Source organism: Dryas octopetala, chromosome 1, assembly GCF_963921425.1.
Source record: "Dryas octopetala chromosome 1, drDryOcto1.1, whole genome shotgun sequence".
NCBI lineage: Eukaryota > Viridiplantae > Streptophyta > Magnoliopsida > Rosales > Rosaceae > Dryas > Dryas octopetala.
The window spans coordinates 24,201,046-24,223,644 of NC_141366.1; the positions used below are offsets into that span (position 1 = coordinate 24,201,046).

At 36.7% G+C, this 22,599-nt stretch overlaps 1 protein-coding gene across 3 annotated transcripts; it reads right to left on the reverse strand.

Annotated features, from left to right (window-relative positions):
• Positions 1-462: 462 nt before the first annotated feature.
• Positions 463-11,462, reverse strand: LOC147299321 (Tryptophan/tyrosine permease). 3 transcript variants are annotated; one of them, XM_086254592.1, is made up of 14 exons: positions 11,162-11,460; positions 10,972-11,012; positions 10,565-10,657; positions 10,338-10,412; positions 8,665-8,714; positions 8,287-8,376; positions 8,069-8,125; positions 6,730-6,799; positions 4,547-4,648; positions 4,426-4,478; positions 3,232-3,382; positions 3,039-3,123; positions 1,048-1,173; positions 463-779 (listed from the first exon to the last, which is right to left on the reverse strand). In XM_086254592.1, exons 1-14 carry the CDS (start codon positions 11,367-11,369, stop codon positions 598-600), a joined length of 1,383 nt encoding a protein of 460 aa, XP_086110718.1. In that variant the 5' UTR covers positions 11,370-11,460; the 3' UTR covers positions 463-597. The 3 variants fall into 3 exon arrangements, with proteins under 3 accessions (XP_086110718.1, XP_086110727.1, XP_086110735.1); XM_086254609.1 differs by lacking the exons at positions 463-779; positions 3,039-3,123 and having other exon boundaries at positions 11,162-11,462; XM_086254601.1 differs by lacking the exons at positions 4,426-4,478; positions 4,547-4,648; positions 6,730-6,799.
• Between the last annotated feature and the right edge of the window lie 11,137 nt (positions 11,463-22,599).

Here is a 22,599-nt window from a genome sequence, read left to right on the forward strand (position 1 = left end):
CTTAAAACGTGTCCAACTAGCTTAAACATGTCCAATAATTGATATGTTTTACCTTAAAACGTGTCCAACTAGCTTAAACATGATATTGCAAACGAGGTGTTTCAAGAATTTATTTAATTTTGTTATTCTTTACATAACTTTTATTACCATAATGAATTTGGTAACTTGAGATATTTGGAAGAATGTAGTAGCATAATATATAGTTTTACCTTTCATCCCTTCTCATTATAAATGAATTCAATAGACTAATTATGATCGTAAGATACTATTAAATTCAGACAATTTGGTTTATATTTTATCAAATTATTGAGTTCAAGATGTTTCTATCATATAAAATACAAACATATCACTATAGTCTATACCTTAAATTAAAGGTAAACGTGTCCAACTAATACATTAAAATGTTTATAGCAAGTAAACTAAACATTCATGCTCACATTTCGGACAAGAACAAGATATATATATATACATAGACATAGACATATATCTCATTTACACCTTTACCATAAAAGGTCTATTCAAATTTCAGATCAATACATGTCCATTCAAATTTCAGATTAAAAAAGTAAAAATCACAACCTAATGTCCCAACTTGTATTATGAGTGGCCCAACTTCTCAAGAATTTCTGAGAAAATGACACATCCAGCACCTCCCACCACGACGGAAAGAGTGAGCCTTCCTCCTGGAACTAACTGAGGCAATTTCATAGATGAGGATGGACTAGAGTACCTATCGGACCAAGACATTGCAGCTGGAAGAATTCCAAACAGCACCAACACTAACAAACACGTGAAATGAAAGCACGTTAGCTGTATCAGGTTGAAAAGGCCTCTAAGATGAATATATGAATTGAAAAAAATGTGGAAATACAAAATTTTAGTTTAAAAGGAATAAAATTGAAACGCATTGCTATGCAAGACAAAGTTATGATGATGGTAGCCATCTTCAAACTTAATCCATAATGATAAAAAATAAACAGTTATACACATCCAAATTAAAAATGTAACAAAGACTAAACAGAAAAACTACACCAGGCCAGGCCACACCTCCATATGTTCCAGCAAAGTCCAAGGCTTTGAAGAATATTTCTGGGTCTAGCAATGACAACACTATTGGTGGAATCAACGTTAATAGGTATGGCAAAGGCCTACGACCAGCCGGGAGTTTCAGCACTGGATATTCAGAAATTGACATTGGATATTAGATTAGCATGTTATACATATCAATATACCACAGTATTGTACTAATGGTTATAGGCTATGATAGTTAGGACTATATAAGTGATACCCCAAAAAAAAAAACTTCACAGTCCACAATATAAGTGATGCCAAAATTAACGCAACTACACCAAATCTCACATATCTAGAAAATTTCTTCAAACCAAAAAACAAATAAATAAAGGTTCAATGGGTGCTTATACCGAACTGGCTTCTGGAAAATCCAAATGGACTCCCATCATATAGGATTGCAGTAAACAAGGTCATATATATGCCTCTTCCATATCTAGCTTCCAAAATGGAAAACACGATATCTGGTGTCATGAACATTCATTCGCTAAAGTAAACTACAACCTTCTATTGCCAAAATTGAAACTACGGGGACTAAAGTGGAAAATCTAGTAAGAATTGCTGAACTGATCAGTAGGGGGTACAATCTCATGGACTGATTCAAATATCAAGCAAGCCGTTACCTATCTGATCGTCTGGACTGATTGGACAACTGATCACTATGATCTGGTCAAATGACTACGATGACCTAGAAGTACATAAAGCACGTAATTGCATGCATATGGCAAAACCACTTGGATCAAGATCCACAAACTCAAATATGATCACAGGAACATGGAAGCCAAAGAACCACATACAAGAACACCTTTATAAAGAATCAGAGTTTAACAATCAGGTACACAAAACTTTCCTTGTTCAAATAGTTAGAATTATTCCAGAAGAGATTAACATGAGCATTAAAGTGTTTTTGGGAATTACCCCCACCGTCTCCCCAACAAGAAAAACATTTCTCTCGAACTGAATTGTAGTCTGTGACATAGAGAATCCAAATGCATGACCTTATCATTCATACCACATATGCTACTATTGAATCTCTGATATAAACTTGATTTAATAGTTGGCTTTTTTACCATAAACGCTCCATGAGCTTTGACTTGTGTGTTGTTTGGCTCCTGAACTCTAATTTTTCTCATTTAGAACTGTTTTTTGATGTAATGATTTGTGTCACATCCTAATGTGGACTCCTCGTCCATGCATTGTATTTTTTTAAAGGTTTTTGTTTTATTATTATTATTTTTTTACATTAGTGGGAATCAAAATCGAATCCTCAACCTATCATAATCCTAACCCTTTACACCAGTCACTCTCATCACTTGGGCTAATCCCAAGGGATTTTCAAGAGAATAGATAAATGCCATTGGGTTTTTAAAAGGAGTTTCGTAAGTCTAGAGGTCGTTAAATAGAGGTTTTATAAGGAGTCTTGTAAGTCTAGGTCATTAATGCTTGGATATCTGCTGTCTTCTGGAATATACAAGAAGTCATTAAAACTTATATTAAAGTTATGTATTCTAGAAAGTTTAGGGAGTCTAAGAGCCATGGTTTTACAACTATATACGTCATGTAAGTCTGTTATCTGTTATTTGGCAGTAATGAACAGTATTCCGAAAATTACAATTGTCATGTGAGAGATTCACAATTCCAAGGTGTGAGGCCTTATCCTATATGGGAGTGGTTCCAGAAATCTAAATTCATTAAATTTCCTTCATTTCCTATCCTTCCCTTACTGTTCTACATCAACGTAAGAGTCGGAGACAACCACAGAATGTCAACAATTCATTAACAAATTATCAAACAGGTATGCTAAATGAAAAGAATGACTCATCTTCAAGCTCTAATGCTCTAGGGATACTACACCCAGTTACAAATTATTGCCATTCTTTTCTGGGTCACACATCTTCTTCCAGAAGTACATATACACATTCATATCAAATAAAGATGAATAGTTAGGTAGAAAAGAAAAAGGCACTTACGATCAGAAAGGAAGTCAGAGAGACCCAAAACAAATCCGATGTACGATGTTGCAATAGCAAAAAGTGAGAACACCTCAACTATAGGCTGAATAATTGTTATTTTTTTCAAGTAAAAAAAGGGGAAAAAAAAATCAGTCCTTTAAATCCTATTTGTTACTTAAAAAAAAACTCAAAAATTGGCTGATAGACTTACTCCAACAACTTCGTTGGTAGATCGCAACTGCTGTAATGGATCCATGATCTTATCTGAGCCCATTTCAACATTTGTGATGCTTCCTAGAATCACAGCATTCCAGACTAGAAATAACAGAAGTGGTATAGTTGTGCCTAGAACAATAGCAGTCCTGAAAAATAACAACGTACAATATTACAATGACAGAATACTAAGATAAACCTATCAGACAGAAAATCATGTTTTCCTTTTTTGAGAAGAAAGAAAATTTTACTGTACAAACTCAAAAAACAAACAGTGTCCACTCTTATATATCACAACAGAACAAAGCAAAACAACCAACTCAACATTACACACACCTAACTAACAGATGCTTTCCAATTTACAAAATTTATGAAAGACCAACTCCCCTAAAAGCAACCAAAACAGATTCCCAAAAGGAAGACCAAAAAACCACCCTATCCCACAATTCCTCCACCCCAGCCCCTCTAAGATCCTTGCTTGTTACCTGAAACATCCTATCATCTTCCTACATTCTTCTATTTCTCTCCACCCCAATCACCAAAAAAGAGCTAGCACCTGACAGTTCCACAGTACTTTTGTCTTTCTTCTCCCCCTTCCCCCTGCCTGCCCGCAAAATGCATATTTAACAAAAAATTGCTGAAGCTAATTGTAGGACAACCCAGCCGATTCCAGCAGCTTCAAACAATAGCCACCATAATCTCAAAATCCCAATGCATATGGACAATGAAAAACGTATGTATGTGTGTATGCATGCATATATATATATATATATGCATACATTTAAATACATACAGATTCATGCGTGCGTGAGTGCGTACGTGTCCATGTTTATTTGAAAGTAGAATTATGAGCATCAGCTATGTCATGAACTTCTATAAATTTTTTTATATTAGTACAATGAAAATTTCCAACATTTATATTGTATAGATGAGATTCAAGTTCAGGTAAATTGTCTGCATTTATCAATCTTCATTATTATATCACCAGGTATTGTTCGGCTGTTCTATTTAAATCATTTTAATACCATTGACTTAGCATGAAAATGATACCAGGTTTGTTTGTTGGTTTAGATATTACACTTTTAAAAACCTTGTTATCAGAAATAATCACATCTATATAATTTTTCATATCAGGAACTAATCACATCTATACACTTTTTCAGCCTCAAGAAAAAGTTTTATAATTTATCACCTTACTTTTGACAGGTCTCCTTCAAGATCCGTACAAAGAACAGGCACTACATTCTGGAAAATTCAAATACAAATTATTAAAACCGCTTCAGTATTGAATGACTACAAGATGGTGACGTTACCTGGTAAACAAATGACAGCACAATTATGGGTATACTCATGGGAACCGCTTGGAAGTTGGCTTTCAAAAGAGCATCCCATTGTAGGTATCCACTTGCAACTGTCTAAGAAAGAAGACTCAATATTTGTTTGTTGGGAAAAATGCATTTTTAGTCCTTGTGTTTTACCTTGTAATCAATTTTGGTCCTTGTGTTTTCAAAATTGCCAATTTGGTCCATGTGTTTATGTTTGCAAGCAATTTTAGCCCACCCCCACCAAAATCATCCCTCTATTCTCTTCCACCACCGACAGCAACACACCACCACCATCCTCACCCTCCCTCCATCCCTCTCTCCCCCATCAGCTTTCTTTCTCTTTCTCTCTATTGGGCATAATAGGTGAAATCCACCACAAACCCGCCACCACAATTGGTGGTGGTGGACTAAAATTGCTTGCAAACATAAACACAGGGACCAAATTGGCAATTTTGAAAACACAAGGACTAAAATTGATTGTAAGGTAAAACACAGGGACTAAAAATGCATTTTTCCCTTGTTTGTTGTAACATGCTAAAAAGTACACTCACCACTTGGATCATTTTTTTTACTTCTATTAAAGCATAAGAAACTGACAGTGCTTGTGTCCACAGAAATAATTTATATAACACATTATGTGAAACAATAAAATTGTGCATGACAATAGATATGAGAGAAAGAGGAGGGTTGGTATAGCAATCTAATTTAAATTTTCCAATCACAACATACCCAAAAGAAACTCTATAATCTGAAATTTCTTACAAACTCTGCTGCATACAAAGCCTCTTAATAGAGTATTTAATTATTTATACTACAGTTTCAGAAGCCCTAGCATCCTATCCCTTGATTACTTAACTTACTATTTAATCCTAGCCCTCCAAAATACTTAAAAGCTCTCATGACCATCACATGACTATTTAAAAAGACTAGGAGCAATAACTACCGACAACCAAATTAAACATTAAAACCAAACAAACCAAATAAAAGATAAACAAACAATTAAAACCCCAAAATAATTAGAACCCAAGCCAAGTGGTTAGGGGATTATCTGTGTCAGTGATTTTATTAGACAGAAAGCAGGTGTGAGGTAAATATTTGATTAGGTTTGTAAGGTGTGCAATAGTTGTAATTCTTCTGTGCTTTCAGTGGACAACTTGTCCACCATGTTGTATTGGTTGATATTTTTATAAAAGTTTTTTTCTGCTAAAAAAACATTGTCGAAAACACTAATGTATAAGAGTAATAATTATGCAAGTCCATTTTCATATATTGCACATAATTTTGTTACTTTTGTGACAGAAGATGCATTTTCAACAAAAGAAATGTGAACATCTTTCTCTGCATCAACTGCATAATCATCACAACTAGTGTAACCGATTGATCCATATTTATTATTTGCATAGGCTATACTAAGGCAAGTAACTATAGGGGAACTAATATAAATTCACTATTGCACCAACCAATTGGTCTGCAAAATCTACAATGCTAGTTTCCAATTTGTGCTTTCAAAATGAAAGGAAAAAAAAAATTGTGAAGATACTACCAAAACAAAAGGAAAAATAAAACAATATGTGGACACTTACTCATAATCTTATTTCTATACGAAAGTGTCTGCTTTATATTTTGCATCATTACTCATCAAATTGGGGATTTTCTTTAGAGGCCACAAGTTAGTGCTTTAAAGTAGAGTAATGAAATTTGGGTCCACCTTGTGTATAAACTTTAGGAGGTTATTTGGAGAAGTAGTTATGTTCACCATCTTCAAAGATTAATGAGTTCCATTACACTTCTATTTTAAATATTATTTGTACCGTTATATTCTTGCTAGGAAAGCCCCGACTCTCTAACAAGCCATACCCATAATGTGGACATGTTGCAGATATGTTTCAAGCTTTTTTTCTTTCATGTTTTTAATCCTACAGAAAGAATTTGAACTTCTTTGCATGATTGATCTCGGTTCAAAGAAGTTTTGTTTGATCTTTGTTAAAGGAAGATATTCTAATTGATTACTGTGCAGAAAAAAAATTTAGCCAAAACTGGACTAGAGCATCAATTTGTAGTCGGGAGAAAAAAGTCATGAAGTGAGTGGAGTGTGTGTGTGTGTGTGTGTGTGTGTGTGTGTGAGAGAGAGAGAGAGAGAGAGAGAGAGAGAGAGAGAGAGAGAGACTTACCACAAGAGCAACAAAAGATATGATGATTCCAAATACCAGAACCCCATTAACCGCACCGATGAAGCGCTGACTACATATGAAGATATGTTTACAGTCAAGTTTCAACTGGAAAAGAGAGAGAGGGAGGAGCTACAGAATTCCATCATATTTAAGTTGTTTTGGAAGTTAGCATGTCCCTCTTGTTAGCTTGATAAACATTTAGCCAATTCACTAATATTTTTAGCTTTTGGGATCAAGTGGTAATCTAACATGGCATCAAAACTTTGGTTCTAAGGGGTTCTGCATTCAAAACCTATCATCCCCATTCCATACTTATTTGCAAGGTTGCAAAGCGCAGGGTGAGGTTGAACCCATATACTTCTCTCTATTTGTATTTGTGCAACTCTTAGCGTATATGATGAGACTGCACGTAAAGGAGAGCATTAGCTTGATATACATTGTTGGCTCATTCCCTAATAGCTTAAGTTTTTGGGGTCCAATGGTTGTCTAACAAATGTATGTAAATACATTCTCAAATTTCCTCTATAAACAAGTTAACTTTCCAATTTGAAATTGGCAACGATTTCATTTTCTTAAATGGTGTAGAACTTAAACCATGTGAGAAAAACTTCAAGGTAAGAGTAAAATAAGCATGGCACAAACATGCAAATTATTTTATAGGCACATCTGCACACACACACTGATGGAGATTAGTGTCATCTACTTTCATGGTTATCACATTTTATATTTATCACTTTTCATATGTATCACTTTCATTATTGGTTGTATGTTTTTTTATGAAAATGTAGGTAATTATCTAGGGTTTTAGTGTTTATCGTAGGATTAAGTTTATGAATATCATTTAGTTTTGGAGTCTATTTATTGGGCCTATGTAACTTCTGTTAGTCAGACTTGAATATTGAATTAAAGACTTCTTAACTCTCCTCCTGAATTCTTCACGTTAAGCTTCTCTGCCTATTCCCTTCTGATTCTACATCACACACACTCTTGCTCACTCCTGCATGTGATCACACTCACACATACAGACACAAGCACACTCAAAATTAACCTGTATAATCTGACCGTAAGTCCACAACCTTGTTCAAGCATGTTTCTAAAACATGCAGCATAACATTCTATTTTCTTTATTTTTTTCAATAATGATCGGCATTCACAAATAGTGGTGATCTTACTATATCAAAAAAGCCCTGGGACCCCAAAACTGCTTGCTTTGATTCATTCAGTATATAGTCTGTCGACATTAATTATAGGAACTTATTACTAGAACAAAATTGATTACTTTCACATACTTGGTTTACAGTATAAAACAATAAAATAACTGTAGAGAACTCAGACCAACCTTCCAAAGTAGCATATGCCTCCGAAAAGCAATGAAAACAAGGTTGCACTTTCCCATCTGCAACCATAATGCTGCTATCAACACCTAACAAACATAGAAATGTACTTCAAATATAAAATGTACAATTGCTACTCATAAAAATACAGATGTGAAAAATAAAAAGTCGGCGTGGACCAACATTTTGGCACAAAGGAAATGCTATAGCTTTTGGTCCTTACAAGGGAATGCCAAGAAAATTTGTCAAAGTTTCTGAAGAGCGAGCCACATAGGCAACAAGAAGTGCGTAATGTATAAAAATGTATGACCAACTGCAGGAAAATGAAAGTCACCGTCAGAAACTGATAAAAAAAAAAAGTGCAAATAAAATTGCAGTAGGTCATAGTATGTTTAGATTATTATTGATAACTATACCTTCCACTCCACAACAGTAAACATTCTCAAAAATCCAAACCAATTACATTGGTTTTCTTATATCCTCGAAACGAGATTTAGGTAGAATACATTTGAAAGCAAAAAAGGACATTTATTCAAATTTATTTGAAGAAAAGTAAAACAACTAGTAAACGCATTAAAAATCTACAATAATATCACCCTACCAAGCAATTTGAACTCCCACATTTCCTACAGTCCTCCTGGCCATTGATACCTGAAGTCAGTCACAAGACAATGGACTATGTTAGGTTTCAAATGTTATGAAATTGACAGCCTAAATTTGTTCTTGAAAAAAGACAATTGCAAACATAATGGAGGGGTTAACAATTGGAACAGATAGTAGACTAGTAGGCTATTGATCACATATTTCTATATTGTTCTTTCACTTCTCTTTTGTGGGGGAAGTTGCTTCAAGTGTTTGGTATCATGAGTGGGCTGCCTAGTGATCGATTGCAACTCTTTCTTGAAGGAGGATCCTCTAGGGGTTAGATCAATAAGAAAAGTACTTTGTGGCGGTTTTTGAAAATTTGGTGGAATGTGTGGTTGGAAAGAAATAGAAGAATTTTTTAAGGTAAGAGGGAGGAGATGCAGATTTATGGCTTCTATACGGGCGTCTTGGATAAAACATTTTAGGAGCATTCCAGTTAGTTTGATCTATCTAGATTGGGGAGGTGTATTGTTTTGAGATTGGGGTTTTTGTATATTTGCTGTTCTGGTTCTTTATGGTCTTCTCTTGTTTGTGATGTACCATACTTCTGTAGCCTTGTCTTCTGTAGATTGTGGGTAGTTCATAAATTTCTGTGGACTGCTGGTCCACATTGATTGTACTCCCTTTCTACATCTTATCAATATAATCATTATGTTTCCTACCAAAAGAAAGATAAGAATTAGAGTGGAGATACCTCATTTACAATTTGCAGATGATACTATCTTTTTCCTTTCAGGAACAGTGGAACACACAATATATTGACATTGCTAGAGATTTCTTGTGCTTTGTCAGGATTCGAAATCGATAAGGCAAAATGTTTACCTACTGGAATGAATTCACAAGCTAGCTTCATCTTTGGGATGTGGATGGAAAAATGGCCTTTGAAATATTTGGGACTCCCCCCTGGAGGCAATCCACAGGCAATTAGTTTTTAGGACCTAGTTGTGAAAGGTGAAGATTGGAAGAAAGCTTTTCTATCAAGGGGAGGAATGCTTACTCTACTTCAATATATCTTCAGTGGTTTGCCAATTTACTATCTTTAAGTCTTTCGAATTCCAAGTAAAGGACAAAAAGGTTATAGAAATTGATGAATTAAATTTTTTTTGGGAAAGTGTTGAGGAAGGGAAGAAAGAACACTTGGTGAGTTGGGACGTCGTGTCGAAACACTTGGTCAGTTGTAGAGCTTTCCTTTGGATAGGGATTCCTTATGGAATGCTGTCAACAAAAGCAAATGCGGGTTGCTTGAAAATGGTTGGGATTCCTAATTAGTGGTCAGGGGATTAAGTGGTTTCCCATTGAAACAATCTCACAGGATTAACTCATTGTCTTCTTCTTATTGTTTTGTGGTGGATGATGGAGAGAGGGTCAGGTTTTGGGCACAGTTGTTAATATTGAAACATTATCATTCTTCAAACTGAAATTTCATCCTATAATCAGTATACCACATCTTTCAGGTAATCCAAAAATTTGTGTACAGATAGGAGAAAAGTTTGACAGGATCAATAAATGAGTATGTCATGTTATGTGTCTCTTTTTCTCTTGAGGAAAAAAAAAATAGCATCCTATTTTTAAATCTGCAAACTGAGGACAATACTCGAGAAAAGAAGACAAAAAACTAAATTTTTGTACAAGTGATACACCACCAGAACCCAGCTCGCACATAGTGTTAACATTTACTTCAGCTAATAGCAGTCCTGTTGCAACCTGCAGTTCACAAATTAGCAAAGGGAAAAGAAAAATAGAAACAGATTACGTTGATTGTGAAAGAAAGCGACTTAATGGACCTAAGTGATCATTTATTTAGAGAGGAAAAACAAAAGTTAAATAAAAAACAATGCACAAACTGAGGTGGTTACCATGTATGCCCAACAAAGGATGCATGTAATTGTAGAGGCCAGAAATCCAGATTCTTCGGTCACTGCAGGTATTGCAAGGATCCCAGCGCCCACCTACAATTACATGAAATTCAATACCAACTGATCGTTCTGAAAACTAAAAAAATAAAATAAAATAAAAATACACCCAATAGGAAAACAGAAAACAACCCATTATTCCAATTAGTTTCCTAACAAGAATTTGTGACTTTCCACAAAGATTTGGTTGAAAAAAAAAAATATATATTACTCTTTCAACGAGGAAGTATGTAAGTGAGTTAAACAACCAGCATTTTAGCGTTATTGTAGTGTCTTAGTAATTAACATTAAAGCATATAACTTTCATATAACTAAAAAAAAAAACAAGAAGAAGAGTTCCATTTCCGTACCGTAGTCCCTGCGACTAGAGCAATAGCGCTGGATAGACTTCCTGTAAACCAGCAAAATTAGAGAATGAAAAATAATAAGAATAATAGTACTAAATTTTTTTTTTTGGACGTAAATAATAGTATTACTATTAATATTAATAAATAAAAGTGAAATTCAAGTGAGAAATAAGTATAATATGGAGGGCAGGACCAGGTTCTCTCTTGAATGTGGTTTGGTTGAGGTTGGAAAAGAGCCTCTGGAACTCCAATTCTTGTTTTGGCGGCTGAGAGAGGCATTTGATGAGTTTTGTTGACCTGCCATTTTGGTTTGAGAAACTGCTGCGTCGTCGTGGAGCTTGCAACAATCTTAATGATGAAGACGGAATCACAACGCAACAAGGAGGAGTAGAGAATGCCATGGGTTTTGGCCTCTGTCACTCTGTCTCCTTTTTTTCTTTTTTCTTTTGGCACCAACGCTAAACCTCCCTATCTTATCTATCTCTGTTTTATCAGGCCTGATTCAGTAAGACAGGACCATTTTCTAACGCCACTTAACATGTTGACTCACTACTACGGATGGATAGAGAGAAAATTAGTTGACTTTATGTTTTTGACTAGAGCCTACATTAAGTCAATGACACATTCTTGACTAAGTACAATACACATTTTTAGTCTATGTCGAGCTTCTATATCAATTACAGATGCATATTACTATGATAAGCCTTTAAATTCATTTGGATCCAAAATGTCTTTCTTGTTGTATAGTTTCATTATATTCATAGGTTTAAATTAGTGATTTTATGTGACCTGAATAGTTTTATGGTATACCATTTTATGTAAGTTCACATGGATTATAAGTTAAAATTAGGACCGGTATAGGTTTGGTAACCGAACCGAAAGCTCCCAACCGAGGCCAGTCGGAATACCAAAATGCCAACCGCAACCAATCCGACAGTGGTCGGTTATCGACTGTGTCAAAAGAGATCGGTGGAAGTCGGAGTCAGTTTTGGCCGACCGAAATAGAGGGAGGCAGAAAGACTGCGAGAGAGACTGGTGGTGGTGGTGGTGGTGGTGGAGATCGCAGGTGGTGGTGACTGGTGATCACCGGAGAGAGACTAAGAGTGAGAGAGATGCAAAGACATAGAGGTTTGAGAGAGATGAAAGAGATGCAGGGAAGAGGTGTAGAGATGGGAAGTTGGTCAATTCGATTGGAAGCCCATTTCAAACCTCCATACCCGACCTCGACTCCGACTATAGTTGGTCGGTATGAAAATCCGACCGTCAACCGAGCTTCCACCGAAAACCAAAAAACCGACCGGTTCGGTTCCGGTCGGTTTCTCGAGAAAAAAAAATCAGCCCTAGTTGAAATGTATTATTAACATAGAAAAACTTAATACTCAAAAGACAAAAAACCATTACTCCATATAAGACTACATGAGAAGAAAATCTACAAGATCAAATAGGTTGTAGTTAAGAAAGAAAATAAGTACAAAAAGCACCGTAACCAAATATACGGCAAGAACAATTGGACATATGGGAAGTGGAACGCACAAATCATTACTATAAATCAATAAATAGAGAACAATTATATCAAAACAACAATTGTTTTGAAGAGTAAAAAGTTACTTTTGCTCCCACTTTTTGAACATAGTACAAACATAGTAGAATAATCATCATTAACAATTTGTAAAAGCAAGTCATATGTTTATTTTCTCGCAAGCATACGAATCGTGTAGTACGGTTCATATAAATCCAAGGTCGAACCCTAAGGAGTGTTGTAAAATGGACACACTAGTTTAGAACTTTAGTTAATTTATCTCTAACCTAGCTTGGAAGATTTTTGAGTTTTTATATATAAAAAAAAAAGAAAAAAAACACCTAAATAACAACTAAATAAAATGGTAAATGTAGGTGTAAGAATCTAGAAATTGATATGGAACCAAGGTCTAGGGTTCCACAGTACCATGTGCAAACCTAATAAAATTCTAGCAATTTCTCATAGAAAGGAAGGCACCTAATTAAAACTCAACTTGATGTCTTCACCAAAGGTATGTATTTATATATTTTAAGCACAAAAGAAATGATATTTTATGGTAGATCTTGTTTAGCTTAAGATTACAAACTCTAAGCATCCCAAGTGAAACCAAAATTTAAGTAACAACTAAGGATCAAAGAAATTTGCATTAAAAACCAAGTATAAATGTAGAAAAGAGCCTTCTAACTACCCATGATACATGGCATAATGGGTGAAAGTTTGCTCTTTTCTCAATTCATAAACAAGATCTAAAAGACTTTAAGGAACTAAAACATGGGAAATTAACTAGAGAATGTTCATGGATTGCTTCCCCCTTACCTTGGTAAGAGGGTTTAGTGACCTCCCATGATTTTTAAAACATAAAAATAAATTGCAAGAAATAAAAGAAAGAAGAATTCTAAAATGAAATGACAAGAGAAGAAAAAATAACTAAGGAACATAGATTAAATTAAAGCATAAATTAAAGTACTACAAAAGAAATTAAAAAAAAAAAAAAGTTTCACAACTCTCCCATAATTTCTATCCCCAAGGGGATGGAAATTCCCTTACTAAAAACTAGAAAATAAAATTCAGAATAAAAAGCTCCCTAAAATGTGCTAACTCAAAGCTTTTATAGACAAAATACAAGTGGAAGGGAGGAAAGTGATAGGAAGGAGCAACACAAAAATATCTAAAAGAAGGACAATATATATCGCGCTTTGATTAGGCCAGCAAAGGGGAGAGAAAATCGGATACAAGGAATGGCTGGGAACAGCTACCAAAGGACATCTAGCGCACGCTGAGAGGGACAAAGGAGAAAGAGAAAGACCGGCTGGCTCACTGACATGTGGGGATGCGCGTTAGCTCAAGGTGAGAGAAAAGTGCGACGGAAGCTTCTAGGAAGCTTCCGTGTGACTATTCGCCTCTCAAATGAGGCAGGTCTGGGCCCGCGACTAGGCTCACTCTTTTTGGGCCTTCGTCTCCTTCGTCTCCTTCTTCTTCCTTTCTTCCTCTTTTATTTTGTTTTGGGCTTGGGCCACTTTTCTTTTCCTTTTCTTTCTTTGGGCCTTTTCCTCTTCATTTTCTTCTCTCTTTTATTTGGGCTTTCAAATTTAAAATCCTACAAAATAAAAGCAAAATTAAGTAATAATAATTAAAACTCATAAAATTAGTTTATTCTAGATAAAATCTAAAAAATTAGATAAAAACTAATATTGCCCAATATTTAACTAAATATTTAAAAGAAAAAATAAAATACTAAAAATGCTAAAAGATAAGGGCTAAATGTATGTGTTGATGCGCAAATTTTGTCAAACCATCAACATAGCCTCTGACCTCCATGTCAAGGCCTTCGTCAATCACTCTCTTTCTACCCTGCACACTAGAACAAAAAACGCTAAGCGTAAGAGGGCACCAGTGTGGTATCGGCTAAAGACCCTCTGATGCTCAAGTCAATAATCACACCTTTCAAGAGTAGTCTAGAGAGCTAAGGTTGCCTCTCTTATCTGAGGACTAGCGTGCTCTATTTATAGTGATTATGGTCAAGGGTCTCTTAGTCCTTGTACAATTAGAGTTCTCGATAGCTTGCTGCCTAAGTCTAACTTAGGATAGGCCATGATGTTCAAGTAGAACACGCCTTCTTATAAGCTAATTCTCACGCAAGTTGGGCCTTCTATCAAAGAAGCCCATCTACTCCACCCTAGTCGCCTACGGACCTCACCACTTGGGACCTATGGGTCCCCAAGTGCCATCCTCCCAGGGCGTCCCCTAGGTGCAGGCCTCCGAGACTCCCATACAACGAAGCCTTAAGCCTATATTATCGAGCGTAAGCCTTCTTTTAGTGTCGAGGCTATGTTATCATTGGCCTCACACATTCAATGCATTGAGGCCCACTCAGGCCTCGCGCCTTTATCATATCGAGTGCTCGTATCCATGGGTGCTAATCCATAGTCCATCACAGGCTACTAACCCGTGTCTAAGCCGAGGCTAGCCTAGCCTTTCTTCTTTGGGTCACCAAGCCTCACCGGCCTTGGTCCTTTGGGTCTAGAGCTCATTCTTGGGCCTTGCCCCATCCACTAGAACTTTCGGGCCTATAAACACGTTTCTAGTCTCTTGGGCCTTTTTCTTAGCCCATGTCTAGGCAAACAACAATCCGAAGACCATTCAAGCCTCATCGTTTCCATTTCTACAACGCGTAGTTCTGATCGATCACTATAGGCATCAACAATATGATTTTGAGGATTTAGAATATATATAAATTAAGCTCAACATCATAAACCAGTTGTCACCATAATTAGAACTTCATCTTTCATCTTAACATCCAAGAACAATTACTAAACTATAATGAAATTCAGAAACCAAATATTCATATCATAAATAAATTATTAATCCATTGTCAATAACAAATCTAAACTAAATCAAACAACTAAAATAAAGAAAACAAGAGAAGAAAGCATGTAAAACCACAAAGAAGGATGCAGCAAGGCTAAGGGAGAAGCAAGGAAGCTGCGGCAAGGCTAGGGCTAGGTTGCGGCTAGGGTTGCTCCTCACTTCTTGTTGCGTCTCTCTCTCTCTCTCTCTCTCTCTCTCTCTCTCTCTCTTCCTTTCTCTAAAGTTTGCAGAAAATCATAAATGCTGAATTATGAGGGAGTAAGGGGGTTTATATAGGAGTAAGGCGATGGAGAGTCCTAAGTGAGCAAAGGAAAAGATTTTCCTTGCACCATAAGGTAAGGCTCCTTGTAATTTGCGGCAAGGGAAGCTTCTAGGCTCCCTATAGGCTTGCGGCATCACTAGAGCCCAAGGTCTCCATGTGCCACCTCCATATGGGCTCCTTGTATTGTGCGAATGCTTCTCTTGGCCCAATCTTCAATGATTGCTTGTATTGAGGCCCAATCTTCAATGATTGCTTGTATTGAGGCCCAATCACTTGTAGAAGCTTCTAGAACCCTTGACTTGTACGTTGACTTTGACTTCACTTTTTATAGTCCAACTAGGATTCCTTGTAGAGGTAGGATTCTCTGTCCAACTTGGATTTAACTTTGACCGTTTTGCTCATCATGACTCCCAATAAAGTTAGGACTCATTTTCCTACTAGGATTAGGTTTCCTAGTCCAATTAGGATAATGATGATTTCTTCTTCCAATGGCCTAGGACAATGATGATTTCTTCTTCCTTAAGCTTTGAACTTTCCTTGTGTGACTAGGAATCCTTATCTTACTATAGGATTTCAGCTTTCTTAGTTTGACTAGGATTTCTCTTCTTGTCCTAGTTTGACTAGGAAATGTCCAAAAATGACTCTTTTAGCTTCTTTCTTTATCTTTGCTTCATTTTACCTACAAAATACAAAAAAAAAAAAAAAAAAAAAAACCAATACACACAAAAATGTTGAGTTCTTGCACTCTAAGTGAGAGAGTTAGTATGCTAAAATGATGTAAATTAAGCACTCAACAGTGTTCGTTTGTCTCTTCCCATTTTACTCTATTGTGACAACATTAGTGCAACGTACTTGGTAGCGAATCTAGTATTGCATGCTCGCACTCGGCATATTGAGCTTGATTAGCACTTTGTCTGTGAGAAGGTTGCTCTTGGGAGCCATCGTGTCCTCTATGTTCCATCTACAGTTCAAACAACCGATATCCTAAAAAAGGGACTCTTTAAACCTCGTCATCTCCATCTTAGGGCCAAACTTGTTCATCCACAAACACCCAGTTTGAAGGGGGGAGGGCGGTTAGAGACGTTTCCTTAGTTGACAAGGTTTCCTAGGATCTAGAGGTTTCCTATTGTAATATCTTGTAATTTTTACTTGCACACCAAGCTTGTGTTTGTGTAGGATTATGGCTCACATATGTACTGTATATACTTGTTGATTGATTTAATAAAGATCACCAAAGTTACCAAGTTTACAAAGGTGAAGCCTTTGGTGGTGGTGTAGCCGGCCACACTCATTGGACGGCAAGAATCCACGAAGAGAGAGGTCGTGGGGAAAGAGAAAAGAAAGAGAAAATAGTGAAAGGAAAGAAAGAGTGACATAGTGACGGGTTTGGGGAAGAGATATGAGAAAATAGGCTCGGCTTGGGTTTTTAAGTTTCAAAACCCAATTTCTGAATTTACAAAATTACCCTTTGATAAAAACACCCATAAATTGTTAACCGTAGTTTTGATTCGTGCCTCGTTCATGTCTGCATGCTCGTTGTCCCAAGCCCTTTTCAACTAGGACAAAAATCCGTTCGAAAACAAAAAATTTAATTTGGTCAAAATAAAGTCAAAGGCTAAATCAATTTATGAAATAAAATCATTTCCTTTAAAATAGATATTTTCGTAAAATCCTCAAAAATAAATTTAATAAAATCAAATAATGGGAAAGCAATTGAAAATTTCCCCAACTCCCAATAAATTTCATGGATACTTTTAAAAAAATTTCGTGATCTCACAAAAATTGTTTAATCAACTATTAATAAACTAATTGTGCTCAAATAAATAGACGAACACAATTTTTTAATATAACCATTGAATTGATTGTGATGATAATAAAATGGCTAAATAATTTTTTATTTGAATGATTTTTGTAAGAGTGATCTTTGAATGGGGAACTAAAAAATGAGCGGTTCAGATTATGAGATCACGTTGTGTAGTTAGCCCAAAATGATAGTTGGCACTGTATTATCTTACTAACCAACTGTAGCTCTAGAGCGTTTTTAAACAAATACAATATAAATCAATAAAACCTTTCCATAGTGCACAATAAGCACTGTGGGTCCCATAAGGTCAATGAGTTTTGAAATTATGTCTTGCTTTGGTCAATGGTCTTTTTTCCCATAAGGTCACTTGATGTTATCCATTTTAAGATGCACCAAATTGTCCACCGCTCTCTATGTCTCACTCCATTCACGTTTCTCTCTCTCACCACGATTTGGTTTCTATTTGGTTTCCAAGAAAATCCAAGGAAATATTTTTCTTCTCAGTGGCAACCTTTGCTCTCAATGTCACCTTGTTTCTCAATCCTTCGTTCTACGCCCCATGGTAATCATAATTCACATCTCGGTTTTTTATCACCATTGATCTGTTTAGGTGTATGCTTTGATGGATTGTCATTGTTCTTCCTTTGCCTAATTAATTTTTCTTTGATGGACATTGTGTTTAGCTTTGTGTGGATCTGAATTTTGCTTAATCTAAGACATCTCGTAGGTTCTAATTAAATTCGGCAGTGACCCTAAGACATCTCGTAGGTTCTAATTAAATTCGGCAGTGGGTTTAAGACACATTCTTAAATAAACCTTATTAAAAAAATTACTATTTTGTCCTTGGTCTCCACAAAGCCAAGATTGACACTTAGTAGTATGTCATGGCTACTCGGATTAATTACTGGAAGTGGAAAGAACCTTTTAGCCTTGATTACAATACAATGTAGTCTCTCCTTCATTCTATGTTTCGAATCATAGTCAGATATGGAATTCCATCAACTCTTAATATGATTCTTGAGATATACTCCTTATATGTATGATTCCAATGGATCACAAGAGTTTGTTCCTTGATCACGTACTCTGGCTAGAGATTCTTTAATCTAAAGATTGGTAGCCTTATGGAACATCTCCCTATTACCAAGAGTGACAAATCCTTTAATGAACACACACTTGTCCCCATATGCCAGTGACTATACCCAATTTTTTCCTATTGCTAGACTCTAGAAGCCTAACATTATAATACAGTAAAAGTATAGTGACCAAACCTACAGTACTATGGTGTCTCAAGTCTAGGGACCAATTGTATTACCAAGACTTAATGAATTTTGAATTCTTGTTGACTAGTGTGTAATACTCCATTACATGCATTCATTATGTGTCACGTTCAATGAACCATCTGATGACACCCATGATTTTCTCCTAATGTTCCTACACCGATAATTTGAGACTGATTATCCTAGACATTAAGCAAAGATAAATCATGCTGGTCTTATCATATTTGATATTGTCTATATATCAATCCTACAACCAGGAACATTTTAGGGTTTAAGTACTAAGAGATATTAGTTTCTTGGTCTATATATTAATATATATATATATGAGAGCTGCTATTTGCACACCTTTTTTTTTTTCTTTTTGCACACCCCTATTACTTAATTAGTGAAATTATAAATTTACCCCAATGTGAAAATACACTACACACCCCTCTCTCTTCTTCCCAAATTAGTCATCCCCCTTCCCTCCCCTTTCCCATCCATCTTCCCCTGCCGCACCACCTCCCCCTGCGACACTCCTCCTTCCCCCTACCTATTCCACCACCCCTCCTCCTTCTGCCATCCCCCTCCCCTCCCCCTGCCGCACCACATTCCCCTGCTGCACCACCTTTCCCTTCTCTCCTCCCTCCCTTTCTCTCTCTGGCTTTTCAACCCAGCCACCCAGCACGTACACACTCCTCCTCCTCTAGCTCTCTCTCTCTCTCTAGCTCTCTCTCTCTCTCTCTCTCTCTCTCTCTCTCTCTCTCTCTCTCTCTTTCTCTGTGACCACATACTCCGGCGACCACCCCGGCGAAAGGAACCCAGCCACCCCCCAAACATCCAAAAAAATATATATATACAGGTGGTTCGGCAGACCAGCGCCAAAACTGGTGGTTTCATTTGGCATGTAGCCGCCGAATAGAATAGGATTATTTGGCGGGTACCTACCGAATGAAACCATCGGTTTCGGCACTGGTCCGCTGAACCACTTGCAAATTTTATTTTTTTGGTTTTCTTCTTCGGCAAGCTGGGTAGGTTGGGTGGTCGGCGTGGTCTTGGCGGCTCTGCATGCATGTGTGCAAGTTGGGTGGGGGGAGGAGCAAGGGAGGGGGTGGGCTGTGTATGGAAAGAGAGAGAGGGAAATAGAGAAAAGACAGAGGGAAGAAGAAAAATGGAATGAGAGAAAGGAAAGGAGAGAGGGAGAGAGAAGGGAAGGGAAGGGTTGAGCCGCCGGCGACCTTGCTGGCGGTGGGGGTGGTTGAGGGAGGTGTCGGGGTGGGGGGTGTGTGTTGGTTTTCAGGGGTGTGAAAACTTTGGGAGAGGTGTGTATAAGTATATTTTGGTAATTGGGAATGGTGTGTATATGAGAAATTTTAATTGTTGGAGGAGTGTGGGGGTGTGAAGTGAGAAAAAGTGAGGAAAGGGTGTGCAAAAAGAAAAAAAAAAAAGTGTGCAAATAGCAACTCTCATATATATAACATGCATATGGAGGTTGTGACATAAAAGACAAGTTTACCCTTGACTGATAGAAATATCTACAACATATATTATGTAAGCAAAACGATTGGCGTTAAGGTAAATATCTAACAATCAAGAACCTAATACAATGCCTTATGTGTTATAGGGATGTCCGCATGCTCGGGCTGTATGGGATCTCCCAGTTTTGAGCGACCTAAGGGTTTTGGCAGCAAGGACGATTTTCTTATCTTTTCCGTTATGCTATGGTTGTTCTCTCAACTAAAGAGCTACATTAGTTTGCGTATTTGTGTTAGGGGCTGTAGAACTCACAAAATGACCATTTTTTAACAACAAAATTTTTGGTGTTGCTGAACATTATCATAAATTGCTGGGCTTGGATGATGAATTTCGGATTGCGCATGCGAACTTGGTGCATTGGATCACTCCTCAATAAGGTGGCAGAAGCCTCCAGTGGGCATATACAAAATCAATGTCGATGGGGACTCTCTGTCATGTAGCGGGTGCTTACGGGGTGGGGCCTATTATTCATGATAATAATGGTGGTGTGGTGGCAACCACTTCCATTATATTGGTTGGGCGTTTTCCACCGCGTGATACTGAGTTTTATGCAACCATTCATGGTTTGTAGTTTGTCTTGGGTTCGGGTATACAAGAAGCCATATTAGAGTCGGACACAAAACAAGATATTGAGGCTGTGGGAGAGTCGAATTCTTCTTCAGCCTGAAGGGTTGCAGTCACTCACCCGCCACCTCCGTCTAGCCACTGGCCACCACTTCTACCCAACCATCGGCCACCACTTTCGACCACTCGGAAGGGATTCAAACAACCACACAAAAACAAATTGGCATGGAAGGGATTCATACCTCTTTCATGTATGAAGAAGAAACACCTTCCCCCACTACCCTAGTTATTATTTTGTGTAAAGATATAGCTTTGAACTCTATTTATACCATATGATAGTACAGTTTAAAAAAAAAAAATTAATTCAGTCAAATCTCACAATTTAGTTGTGACTGTCATGATAAGTTGAAAGAAACATTTCACACCACTACATTAGTTATTATTTTGTGTAAAATAATTGCTTTAACCTCTATTTATACTACATTGTAGTATAATTGTTTTTAAAAAATTCAATCAAGTCACAACTTAACTGTGACTGTCTCACAATTTAGTTGTGATTGTTTTGTAGTCACAACTGAATCTGAAGTTGTAACTGTCACAACTAAATATGAAGTTGTGCTCGGCAGTGTCTTTTTCTTCTTCTCCCAAGAGCTCGGCATTGGTTTGTCGACTTTATGTTAGGTTTTAACTCCGGAATTTTGAGATGAGCTCAAAATCCCGGAATAAAAACCTAACATGCAGTCTTTACAAACCTCATTCTACACCTTAAGAAGGTATAAGGTGCACCGGTCGCGTATGTACCCTTCAACTAGGCGGAGGAAGAAGTGTTCAGCTGTTATATAAAAGTCACTGTCGAGTGCTTGATACCATTACTGAGTGCTACATACTCTAAACCTATAAACCTCAATAATCTCCAAGAAACTCAATAATAACATCTGACTAATTATCCAAAAAGAAAATTAAAAAACATAACCCCCTAAATTTTAAAGAGCATTCGATAATTATCCATAATTGTGCAGTTCAAAAATATTTTTTTTACAAATACTTTTTACAAATAATTATCCATAATTATGCAGTTCAAAAAGAAAATTAAAAAACATAACCCCCTAAAAATATTTTCTTTTCAATTTCAGTTTGCTTTTGATATTCTTGCATAAGATTTATTTCACATAGTAAAAAGGATATATTGATAATTGTACAAGGTCTTAGGCAAGCGGACAAAGAAAGTTGTGACCTAATCTAAAAAGCAACATTTAAAATTAGTAGTCAAACTAAAAAATATTGAGCATTTCAGTTTTTCTAAAACATTAGTGAAATTTGGTATCTAATCCAAATTTTCTAATAAATAAATAAAAACAGTCACAACCTCACAGCTACCTCACTATATTCTATCCTCCACCAATGATGAACTCATCCAGATGAATTCTTCATCAACAGTGTTAATGCAAAAATCTGCACGATGATGCAACAACTTCAAACAATGGACTTGGCTTCTTGTTTGATCTTCTTGTGAATGATCTGGAGTGTTTGTGATGATCCAGCTTGCTGATGTGTCTTGAAGGATGTCACTTGCATGAACAAGGATCAAAGGAAGTAGCACCAGTGTGGTACCAACCAACTACACTCCGATGATGAAGTCAGTGATGAACAGATGAAGGTGGAGAGGCAAAAACAAGCAAGAACAAGGTAACCGTTGTTGAGCTTGTGGTCACATGTTGCTAAGCTGGAGTGATGAGTTGGATGATTGGTTTGACCAAGTCAACCGTTGAAAAGTCAGAGTGCCAAGTAAGCCCTCATCAGGCCACGTGTGAGCATCTGATTG

What these genes read in the sequence shown, in the direction of transcription:
- LOC147299321 (XM_086254592.1), bottom strand. Translation starts at nt 11,369, where the DNA reads ATGGCATTCTCTACTCCTCCTTGTTGCGTTGTGATTCCGTCTTCATCA. An exon ending in CTCTAGTCGCAGGGACTACG is followed by an intron (nt 10,658 to 10,971) that starts GTACGGAAATGG and finishes ATGTAATTGTAG; the next exon opens with GTGGGCGCTGGGATCCTTGC. An exon ending in CTTTGCTGGAACATATGGAG is followed by an intron (nt 780 to 1,047) that starts GTGTGGCCTGGC and finishes CGTGTTTGTTAG; the next exon opens with TGTTGGTGCTGTTTGGAATT.